The sequence below is a fragment of the Monodelphis domestica genome, chromosome 4 (assembly GCF_027887165.1).
Source record: "Monodelphis domestica isolate mMonDom1 chromosome 4, mMonDom1.pri, whole genome shotgun sequence".
NCBI classification, from domain to species: domain Eukaryota; kingdom Metazoa; phylum Chordata; class Mammalia; order Didelphimorphia; family Didelphidae; genus Monodelphis; species Monodelphis domestica.
In genome coordinates this window covers 100,521,274-100,533,901 of record NC_077230.1, presented here as the reverse complement: position 1 = coordinate 100,533,901, position 12,628 = coordinate 100,521,274, and the positions used below count along the sequence as shown (strand labels likewise).

Sequence of the window (12,628 nt, the reverse complement as noted above, 5' to 3'; positions counted from 1 at the left end):
AAAACTATAGACAGGATCTTTTGGAAATTAATTAATAGAAGGAAGCACAAGAATTAAGGAGACTTGGAGGAAAATCTTCCAGAAAATGATGGTTTTTTAGCTGGGCCCAGAAGGAAGTCAGGAAATTCAGGGAGCAGAGATGAGGGAAAAAAATTGATTCTAAGTATGGGGGACAGCCAATGAAAATGCTTAGAGTCAGATAGGAGCCAGGATGGCAGAGAAAAGATAGGCAAGAATTTTCTTTAGCTCTTCCAAATTCCCCTCCAAATGACTTTAAAACAATGCCTTAAAACAAATTCTGGAGTGACAAAACCAATAAAAGGATGAATTGAAACAATTTTCCATCCCAAGACAACTTAGAAGTTCAGCAAGAAATGTCTGTCTTACTCTTATGTTAAAAAAAAAAGGTACAAAAGAGTTTTTACAAAGAAGGGAAGATGTATGTGTGTGTGTGGGTGGAATGGCAGACAGAGCTTGAACCTTACTCTCGGTGGAAATGACTCAATAAGGGAATAACATGCACACATAGATTAGTATGGAAATCTATATTACCCAAAAGGAAATTGGAGCAGAGGGGAATTAAGACAAGGACAATACTGATTGAAGGGAGGGCAGGTTAGGTGGTCAGAAGCAAAACACTTTTGAGGAAGGACAAGACGAAAGGAGAAAAAGAGAATGATAAATGGGAAAATTGATGCAGGAAATATGTTAATCATAAACATAAAAAAATTAATAGTAAGTTTCTCTGATAATGCTCCCATTTCTTAAATGTATAGAGAATGGAGTCAAATTTATAAAAATACAAGTCATTCCTCAGTTAAGAAATAATCAAAAGATTTGAACAGGCAGTTTTCAAATGAATAAATAAAAGTTATCTCTACTCAAATGAAATGCAAATTAAAGCAGCTGTAGAGTACTGCATCATATATATCAGACTGGCTAATATGATAGAAAGAGAAAAAAAATATTGGAGGGTTGGCAGGAAAAAAAATGGAGCATTAAAGCACTGTTGGTAGAGTTGTGAACTAATCCAACCATTCTGGAGAGCAATTTGGAACTATGCCCAAAGGTCTATGAAATCATGCATACCCTTTGTCCTAGCAATAGTAGTACTAGGTCTGTGCCCCAAAGAGATTTTTTTAAAAAGGAAAAAGTCCTATATGTACAGATCTAATTACAGTAGTTCTTTTTGTGGTGATAAAGAAGGGGTAATTAAAGGGATATCCTCCAGTTGGGGAATGGCTGAATAGATTGTGGCGAAATACTGTAAGATGAGCAGAATGATTTCAGGAAAAATCCAGAAAGACTTACATGAACTGATGCAAAGTGAAGTGAGCAGAAACAGAACAGTACACACAACAATAGCAATATTGTATGAACTTTGAATTTTTCTAGTAAAACAGTGATCTAAGGCAGTTCCAAAGCACATATGATGAAAAATGTTTTCCTCCTCCAGAGAAAGCACTGATGAAATGTGAATGCAGATTGAAAAATACTTTTTAAAAAATCTTTCTGTATTTGGGTTTTTTTTTGGTCTGTTTTCTTTCAAAACATGACTAATATTGAAAAATATTTTGTATGACTACACATGTCTAACCTATATCAAACTACTTTCCTTTTTTAATGGGGAGGGGGAAAGAGGGATAGGAAGAAAGTGTTTAGAACTCAAAATTTAAAGAAAGAATGTTAAAAATAGTTTTTACATGTTCTCAGAAAAAAATCTAATATTAAAAAGTATACACTTAAAAAAAGAAAATGCCTGGAATCAGGAGATAGCTGACTTTTTTGAGGAATGACATGGAGGCCAATGTCACTAGATTATAGATGGTGAAGGAGAGGAAAAGTTAGGGTCTTTTCTAAGTCCAAGTAAATATTCACTCTCCCGCTTTTAAACCTCTAGCTTCCTTGCATTGCATGAGTTTAGCCTGCCCCCTTGTCTTATTGAGATTAAATGTAGGGTGGGTGGTGGGTGGAAGGAAATCATAGATCTGACCTTGCTTGGCAATTCTTTTGTTTTTTTTTATGTAGTCAGCAAAATTAAGGCAGTAGAGCAGTTTGGAAAGCAGGAGAAAAAGCTATGCTGTCTTCCACTACAGAAGCACAGCTATTTCTAGTCTTGATGTTAGGGTTACAATATAATTAGTTGATTTTAATCACTTTCTGTACATAACCTGAAAAGAACAGTTTAGTACTTGGAGGTTTTCATTTCCCTGTTTTTAAAAATAGGCACTTCTGCTCTTATTTGTTATTCTGATCAAGAGAGGTGTGCTTATCAGTTGATACCAGGTAAATCAAATGACTATTTATGTTTATTCAGTATTGCAAAGGTGTGATTACAGCATTCTTCATGGATGAATAAAACCTGTTATTTGACCTGAAGGGTGGGCAGGATTCAAAGCAGAAAGAAGCAAATATAAAAATGGGGACAAAATGTTCCCTCCCTCTTGTAACATACCAGATCTTGTAAAGGAGGGTGGATTGTAGATGAGGAAGTGAATGTCGAATATACTTACATGCAAATGAAATGGAGTTAGAGAGTTCTACATATTTAAAATGTTTGCATGGAAGACAATGGAGGTCTTGGAAAAAAATAATTATTATTAACATGAAAGTATGTGTTGTGAGCCTCTGAAAGGGAATGAAGGTCTGTCCTTCAAGTCTGGATTGGGAAGAAGCCTTAAATATGCTCATAGCATGTATAGCCTACCTCAAATTGTTTGCCATCTTTGGGAGGGGAGAGAAAAGGGAAGGAGGAAAAGAATTTAGAACTTAAAACTGTTTTTCTTACATGAATGTTAAAAATTGTTTTTATAGGCAATTGGTGAAAAATAGTATTTAAAAAAGAACACAGGATTAGGGAATAAAGAATAAAACACATGCTCAGAAAGTATTGGAGAGTCGACCCTGTGAATGGTTTATTAATATGGCAGAGAAGAGACTATGTTAGAGAACCAATGATTAGTTGAACTAAAACTGAAGCGCTGGTGAGATAGCTCCAGATAGGAGCCTAGAGCAAGGGTATGCCATGGACTCCTTTGGCAGTCTTGAGAGATACTTTTTTAGAATCATGTTTTTAAATGTATAAAATAGAATATACACTTATGAAGGAAACCAATTACATTGAAAGATGGTTGTCAAATTTCTATGAATTGTCAATTTATTTTGCATAATTATTCATAGGATCATAGATCTGGAGCCTGAAGGGACTCCAGTGAATATCTAATACACATCTTTTATTCTAGAGATGAGAAAAGCGAGGCCAAAGAGGTAAAATGACTTTGTCCAAGATCACATTGAATAGTGTCAGATGTGAGATTTGAATCCAACTCCTTTATACCACACCGATATTTAGCATGACATTGACTATAATTATGGCAACCAGCCAATTTCTTTTTTTCAAATAGATCTTTATGAATGTGTATGGTTTTTGCATCATCTGCCTTTCCCTATTTATTCTTCCCCTTATAAAAACCATTCAATTTAAAGAAAAATAAAGTATTCTTAATAAGACTTTGCTAAAGGAACATACTTTATCAGACCATGTGCCCCAAGTTTGGTTGGGGAAAATGTCCATAATATTTATATATTCTTTCTCTGTCTGTAAATCTGGGTGATAGGTTGGCGGAAAACTACCCAAATCATTACTGGTTGGGTCTAAACAATGAGAAAACAATTAGATGAAAATGGAAATAACTCTGTGGTTAGATTCATGATACTAGGTTTGATTATTAGGAACCAAAAAGCAATGGACAATAAATAAGCTGAAGAAGACAGAAAAAGGAAAGAAAAACATAATGAATTTCAAATCCTTTTTATGTAATTTTAAAATGGGATTAAAATTTACTTATTTGAAATGGACATTTTAAAGCATGTTGAATTTGATTTTGGGAAAAAATATCTGGGTAGCTAAAAATTTTCACTTTGGTCTTATGTGATTTGAGAAGTATCTAGGACTTCTGTTTGCACATTTTTTAAGTAGGAAAATATACTGATCATGTTATATCTCCTGGCCATCTCAGTATTAATTATCATCTCCTCTTTAGTACATGTGGAAGGACAAGGGAGGTAGAAAATAAAAACCATTCATTAAAAAAGTCATTTCTCCATCATTTCACATGTAAATGAGTATGATATTTTCTAGTGATTATCTAAAAGTGCTGAATATCACATAGTTATTTTCTATATTTCTATTCTATAAACAGAATATACTTTTTCCTCTCCATCACCTCTATCTTACCCATTATAAACAAAACAAAATAAAACTCTTATAGCAAATGTTAATTATAAGTAAAATGAACTCCTGAATTGGTCATGTCCCAAAACTTATCTTATTCTGAATTTATTAATTCCCTGTTAAGAGTTGAGCAGCATGCTTCATCATTGGTCCTCTGGAATTGTAGTTGTTTATCACATTGATCAGAGTTTGACTTCTAAAGTCTTTCGAAGTTTTTTTGTCTTTACAATGTTTTTGTTACTGTAAAAGTTGTTTTCCTGGTCCTCCATACAAGTCATCTCAGGTTTTTCTTAGGTCATCTCATTTCTCTCTCTCTTTTTTTTAATAGCACAATTGTTTTCCATTATATCTGGATACCATAATTTGCTTAGCCATTCCCTAATAGATGAGCAATCTCCTTAGATTTCAGTCCTTTGTCACCAATAAAAAACAAGTGCTGTTAATATTTTTGTGCATTTGGGTCCTTTTCCTCTTTCTTAGATCTCTTTGGGAGGTATAGCTCTTGTAGTGGTATTATTGGGTCAGCCAAGGACATGTTGAGTTTAGTAACCTTTTTGGAAACAATATCAAATTGTTTTCTAGAAGGGGTGGAACAATTTAGCACTCAACCAAAAGTTCATTAAAGTGACTGTTTTTCCATAGATCTTCTAACACTTATCCTTTTGTTAGGGACAACTTTGTTACTCTAGTTTGTGTGCTATAGAATGTTGGAATTGCTTTAATTTGCATTTCTCTAATCTTTAGTGATTTAGAGCACTTTCTCATATAATGGATATCTTAAACTTTTTTTCCTTTGAAAACTATCTAAACATATTCTTTGACCATCAGTTGAGCAATGGCTTTTATTCTTATAATATTTTATATTAAATAACTTCATTTATAGGTCTCATTTGGAAGTTGATTTTTATTAGTGCCCTTTACAGCTCTAAATCTAGGGATCTTTTATGAAAATCACTGCCATTGGACAAACTTCCTTTCAATAGTTTGTGGAAAAGATAGTCTAAGGCAAAGTTGAAACAGGAGACTCTTTGGATGTTCCATAATTAGTGACTTCCTACAGAACATATAATCCAAGGAATAGAAAGTTTCTTTTCTTTAGATTTTGTCAGTGAAACAGATCACAATGCCTTCCACTGCTTTGTTGTCCTCTATCTTGTTTTTAGTATAATACACATTGAACAAGGTTTCTAGAGCATAAATCTACTTTGTTACAGTGAGAATGCCTGGGCAGATAGAATACAAATTCTTGTTTCTTTGTTAAGGAAAACTCTTCCTTGTTTAGCCTTTTTCTAGATTGTAACTCAGTTCTTCACAGTCAGATTCCCAGTAGGCTATTTCATTTGCTCCTTATTCTTCCCCAGTCCAGCCTTCAGTTCTAGATCCTTTCTATAGTCACTAAAACCCAATTCAGTAATTCTGTCTTCTAAATCCTCTACAGATAAAGGGATTTAGAGCAAGAAGAGAACCTTATAAATCTAGAATATGTCCTGGAAAACTACTACAGGGAAGAAATGTCTCTTGTTAGACACATCACAGCAAAACATCATCCACCTAGCCCTGGTTAGGATTCAATGTAAAACACTGACACAGTTCAGTTTCTTTTACGTAGACCTTTTCTGCCTGCCAAAACACAAGGTAAGTCAAATCTAAAAATATTTATTAAGTTCCTATTATGTGCCAGGTACTGTGCTCTGAGTTGGAGATAGGAATATAAGTAAAAATAGTCAAGGAACTCACTATCTAATTGGGAAGACAACATGGAAATAACATTTTACAAATGAGATATATAGGACAAATCAGAGATACTCTCAAGAGGATGCCATTAAGAGGGAAGAAAGAAGGCTTCTTGCAGAAGATAGAATTTTAGTTCAGACTTGAGGGAAACCATGAAAGCCAGGAGGCAGAGATGAGGAGGGAACTAATCCATGACTAATGAAAATGAACAGGATCAATAGATCAAGTTTCTTGTGTTAGGAACAGCAAGGAGGCCAGTGTCACGAGATTATTTAGTATAATTATTAGGGACCTCAGTTATTCTCGAACATCAAAACATATAACTTTATCTTTCATTTTTCATGCTTAGAGAAATTTAGTTTCTCTAAATAACATCTATATTATTTTCTGAATAGACAGGCCTCTCAGTCTTAATTGTATATTACTCATGTAGCTTGATTTAATGGTCTCTAATTTAAGCACAAAAGTTTGTAACAATCTATTGTCCTAAATAACTTCTCCTTTCAACTATCCAGAACCTTAAGAGAATTGTCTACCCTCACTGTCTTCATTTTGTTACTCCCTATTCACTTTTCATATACTTGTAATCTGGCACCTAATCCCACTACTCAAACTGCTTTCCAAGATTATCAATCTGATAAATGCAAATGTCTTTTCTCAACAAGGCAGCTGATAGACTGATGAGAAACTATTTGTCTACCTGAAGCTGAAATATGTCTTTCCTCACAGTCCTGGACACATTTTCCCACATTGCTTCCATGGCACTGATCTTCCCTTGTTCTCTTCCTACCTTTTTTGTTGCTCTTCTTCATTCTCCTAAATTTGGGCAACCCCCAAGGTTTGGTCCTTCTCAGCAAAACTATTTATTGCTTTTTGTTGTTTCTCCAGTGCTTATCAAAATGGCCTAGAACACAGTAGTTCTTATTATTTAATAATACTTATTTAATTACTTAATACTTATTCTATTTCTGTGTTCATGTATCTATCTATGTAACTATGTATCTATCCTGTTCTCTCTCTCTCTCTCTCCCTCTCTCTCTCTCTCTCTCTCTCTCTCTCTCTCTCTCTCTCTCTCTCTCTCTCTCTCTCTCTCTCTCTCTCTCTCTCTCTCTCTCTCTCCCCCTCTCTCGTCATTTAATTTCTTTGTCAAGCTGTTATCTCTTTTTACATTCTTTTCATGGGTTTACACACACACACATATGTACACAGGTTAATTTGTATTCATTTCTTTCCACTTGTTCAAATAAATATCTGTGCAGATGGCTTACATATATGTGTATTATATATATATATATATATATATATATATATATATATATATATATATGTACTTTTATCTATATATCTGTAGCTATCTCTTGGCCCAGTCTTTTCTGAATTTCATTTCCATATTCTCAGGTACCTGTTGGACATTTAAATCTAGATGTCCCCCAAAGGTTTCTGAAACTCAATATGTTCATTTTTTTTTCAGTTCCTACATCAGCCATTCTACAAATGTTTCTATTTCTATTAAGGCCATCATCATGTCCCCAGTCACATAGCTTAATCATTCTTGAATCTTTCCTTTTCCTCCATCATTTATTTCTCATCTGGCCACACTACCTTAGTGCTTTTCTGACCTCTCCATCATACTCCCAAATCAGGTCTTTTCCTCTTCTGCTTTTTAGCTTCCCTCTGTATAATGTATTCTTCCATTAACATATAAGTTCCTTGAGGGTGGACTATCTTTCTTTTTGTATCCTTAGTACTTAGTACAATAGCTGGCACATAATAGGCTCTTAATAAATAAATGTTTATTGATTGAATATATATGTATATATAATTGCTAATTCTTGTGAATTTTACCTTCCCAACTTCTTTTAAAATATATCCTCTTCTCTACACCCATAGGGTCACAATACTAGTTTGGGCTCTCCTCACTTCTCCCTTGTTTATTGATATAGTCACCAGCTCCCTGCTTCCATCTCTCCTCTTTAATCCAACCTTCACACAGTTGCCAAGATAATTTTCAATTGTTGTCTTTTGTTTTTGTATCATAGCCATTGCCACAATCTGTAACCAGTGCCCTACTATTCCACCAAATCCTTTCTAAGATAATTTTTCTTAGGACAGTTCTGATATATGACTATCTAGATTAAAAACACTAGTAACTCTCTATTGCTTCTAGGATGAATTCCAAGTTCTTCCCTTGGCTTTTAAGATATTCCAGCATCTGATTTTAGCAACATTTTTCCAGTCTGATTTCCCATTATTTGCCTTCAAGAACTTTTTTTCAGTCAAAGTGGACTTCTAGTTGTTCCTTGATCTTGACATTCCATTTCATAATTATTGTTCATGTAATCCCTTTTCCAGGCTTGTAATTCACTCTCTGGGCCTTTGAGAAGCTCCATTTTCCATAAAAGCTCAGCCTAGGTGCCACCTCTACCACAAAGTCATCCATAACTCCCCCCCAGGTATTAAGAAACACTTTCCTTAACCCCCCTTATATTTATTTATTTATTTGTAAGGGAGTTTGAAACTCTTTCTGAGAATCTCACAACAGCTAGCCCTTACTGGGTATTTAATAAAGGTTTGTTGAATTGGACTATTGAATTTTGGCATCCCATTTTGCAATATGATTGTCCCTTTTGGAGGTTGGTTTCATTGAATGGCCACACTTTTTTTTTTTTTTTGGTTTAAAGAATTTTTGGTGGAGAGAGAGAGAGAAAAATAGAGAGAGAGAGACAGAGAGACAGAGACAGAGAGAGAGAGAGAGAGAGAGAGAGAGAGAGAGAGAGAGAGAGAGAGAGAGAGAGAGAATAAACAGTTTTAAAGGTACTGTGATAAGTGCTTTATAAATATTATCTCATTTGATAATGTGGGAAGACAAGTGGAACATTCACAACTTCTTTGAAATATACTTTTCCTGGCCTAGAAAACCCCATTTTCTCCCACCTATGGAAAAATTGGTGAGGTTAACATACACCTATTGCAGGAGGCCCTCTGTGAAATGTCTACCAACCATGATACTGATTGTTTGGATAAGTTAATCAGAATATAATATTGCATGGGTGAACAGATACACAATAAAAATTTGAAGCATAAACATTGAGTATCTTATAGGCATAAGGCATGACATTTCTATGAAGCTAATGAGAAATATCATATCCAATTTCTGATCTCAATAAACTTAAAATGTAATTGGGAAAATAACTCATACTTTCTGTTGCATAATTTGAGTTGGGGGGTATAAGGATATATTTGGGGGCTCACAAGCAAAAAATCAGAAAGTGAACTCTATCCCAATATTTGAGAAATATCTTTGTTTTGTTCTTAGTGGTTCCCACCTTTTGTGAGCTATGAAGCACTTCAGGGGCTGCTTGGATAATAATTATGCCTTTTCTTAGATGTCTTCTATCAATTTTCAAATGTACTGATCCTCAAATCAAAACTAAAATACCCAAACAAATCTACCTTAAAAATAGTGGTACCTGTTCTAAAACATAGTTAAAAGGGTCTGTTTTTGTTAATATTTGATTCGTGCAGTTTAGCAAGATTATCAAAAGAATTAAAATTACCATTAACTCAAAGGCCAATGGAAAGAAGCATGGTAAATGTTAGCATGTTCAAGTACATTATAAGTGATGATAAGAATGTGAAATATAATTAAAGGAGTGTTAAAGACATCATTGATGATACATATGACTGTAAAAGGAGACAGGCAGTTATGAAACAAGAACAGAAAATACAGAACTTGAATCCTTCATTGGTATCTCCAGAGAATAAAGAGCGATGAAGACTCTAGACATTGACTAGGTACTCTATGAAGGATTTCTGGGAAAACATGGACAAGAATTGTTTAGCAATCATTGAGAGATTGAGAAAGCACTAAAAGGTAACTAGCTTCATTAGTAGAATAGGTTGCCACACTGATGAAATCACAAATCCATCAAAATATGGCTCATATGAATACCTAATAATTTACAGAACTACAGACTATAGTTTTGTGTCTTCCTTCCTTCCTTCCTTCCTTCCTTCCTTCCTTCCTTCCTTCCTTCCTTCCTTCCTTCCTTCCTTCCTTCCTTCCTTCCTTCCTTCCTTCCTTCCTTCCTTCCTTCCTTCTTTCCTTCCCTCCTTCCCTCCTTCCCTCCTTCCCTCCTTCCTTCCTTCCTTCCTTCCTTCCTTCCTTCCTTCCTTCCTTCCTTCCTTCCTTCCTTCCTTCCTTCCTTCCTTCCTTCCTTCCTTCCTTCCTTCCTTCCCTCCTTCCCTCCTTCCCTCCTTCTGACTATTTCCCCCATCTGCCCTTTTCCCTGTCTGCTTGCCCATCTTCTCTCTTCCTTCTCTATGTTGCTACTAGTCTGTTTCACTTCAAAGTTAGGTTCATTTGGACCTTTGAATTTCATTTTGGACCTGATTCCCTTTTCTTGGATCCAGTCTTGAATGCAGCTTGGCTAAGTTCCTGCTTCCCATTATTTAATATTATTCTACTTCTAACTAAGAAAGTCTTCATTTATTTACTATCCCATCCCCCAAATATACTCTCAGGTTTCATGCTCAAGTGCTACCATGTAAGAGATTTCACTTAGCATGTGCACAGATTTGCCCTCCTCATCTCATATTATAAAATGGGACTTCTAAATGAGAGCAGGTTTTGAATATCAACCCGAATAAACAACAAACTACTTATGTCACTTCTCCTATAGATGAAATAACCTGATGATTTTTCACATTTAAATCTCATAGACTCTTAACATTGAAATACATATAATTTCAGCCTTTTACAAGATACCATATTCAGCACTTTGAGATACAAGCCCTTCAGCAAAACAATGAACTATTCCATTGAACAATAGACCTTCTCTACTTTATGTTGCTGAAACCCATATTCACACCTGTGCTAGGTTTAGAAGTCATGGATAAGTTTAACCTTTCAGTGATCTTTAAAGGAAAGAAAGGGGAAAAATGACTTTCTTAAATACTTAGAATTGGCAGCAAAAGTCTCTAGTAAGTTCTACATGTCTAAAGTGATGTTAAGCATTGAAATGTTTATAACTTTAAGAAGAGCAGAAGGAATTTTTTTTGGAATGTGTTTACACACATGCATGTATATGCATGTATTTCTATATAGGAGAAGCAGCATAGCATGTATTTGATAAGGACTGATTTCAGAATCAGGAATAGCTGTATTTAAGTCCTTGCTCTGAAACATACTGACTATGTGGCCACAAGAAAATTACTTAACCTCTTAGCATCCCAGAAAACTTCTTAAAATTACAAATTACAGAAAACTTGCTAATCTGTAGCAAAGGAGGTAGTTTTTATCATGGGAGTTTCTTAAACCAACGAAACCACTAATCTAAACCAAAAAGATCCCTTTACTACATATGTGCACATATTTTTGCAGATATATACACATGCATATATATATATATATATTTGCTGTTCACGTAAAATAATTTCTCACAAACGCTGATTTACTTTTATTACACTTTATATACAATAATAATAATTGCCAACATATATGGCACTTTAAGTTTTGCAAAGGTTTTTCATACATCATTTTATTTGAGCTCATGATTTGGAGGTTATATTATCACGGTACGAAATTCATGGCCATCAAAACCACAGGGCCAAAATCTCTTACTAGTCCTCAGTTGCAGGTTTGGATTCTGTTGCCAAAGCTGCAAGATAAATCCCCAAGGGATTTTATTTAGATACCTTAGAGCTATCAGGGAGTCACAAACAGGTGATATAATCCCAAACATTGCAGGTAACTTCTATGTCTGCCAAATCAATTCAGGCAAATGCATGCTGCTAATAATCCTATACTCTCACACAGAACTTCCAAAAGAGAATCTAAACTTTAAAGCTTCAGTCTACTGTAAAGGGCAATGGATCCCTACCTGGAAGACCAAGAATAGTGTAATATGGTCGGCACTCAGTTAACCCAGAGCTCTGCTTCACACAGCTCCTCCAAAGCCCTTCATACTGGAACACAGATGTGACTGGGTTGTCATATAAGTCCTGGGTGCTCCACATGTCTAACCCTGTGGCAGCAATGCACCCTGCAAATCCCAGGGTGGACAGCATGAACCCCATCATTTGGCAAAGAGTCGTTGACATGGTCTTTCTTTCCTCGTCCTCTTCCCTTCACCACAGGAGATGTAACTGGGTAACGTCTATGGGTGCAGAGGAACTGATGAAAAAAATGAGTCTCCTTAACCAAGCCACCCCAGGAGGGGAGCAGCTCTCTAATCAGTTGGTTTCCCTCTGCTGTAGGTATTTGCTTAAAGTGTTTTCCTTAGATAGTCTAGTCTCACTCTTGGTAGGTAGGAATTCTTTTCCCTTCTATTCAAAAGCTAGAGTGAGTGGGCTCTTGTCCTTCTGAGTGAAGCTAGCTTGGCTTGTTTGAGGGCGGGAGCAACTTTTACTCAAATGAAATTCTCTTAGCAGCTTGCCTCCCTCTTCTCGATTTAAACCTGCACTATTGCCCTTATCATCGACTGTACTTACTGTTTAGGAAGAACATTATAAGTGTTTTCAAATCATGAAAGAAAACTAATAAGCTTTTCCTTTCCATTGTTCCCATTGTGTGAGAGCCTGAGTGGAGAATTATAATGGTGATAACATGCCTTGCAGTTGTGTGAGGTTTTAAATTACTCTACTATGCTTTCACAGCTG

General features: G+C 35.3%; 1 protein-coding gene across 1 annotated transcript in view; it reads right to left on the bottom strand.

Moving 5' to 3' along the window:
- The window catches only part of CLDN18 (claudin 18), a 38,160-nt gene extending 25,795 nt beyond the window's left edge, over window positions 1-12,365 (bottom strand). Inside the window, exon 1 of the mRNA XM_001365303.4 lies at window positions 11,851-12,365. Within this exon, the coding sequence (XP_001365340.1) occupies window positions 11,851-12,070 (220 nt within the window). The 5' untranslated portion in view covers window positions 12,071-12,365. The remainder of the gene's footprint in view (window positions 1-11,850) is intronic.
- Window positions 12,366-12,628: the final 263 nt, after the last annotated feature.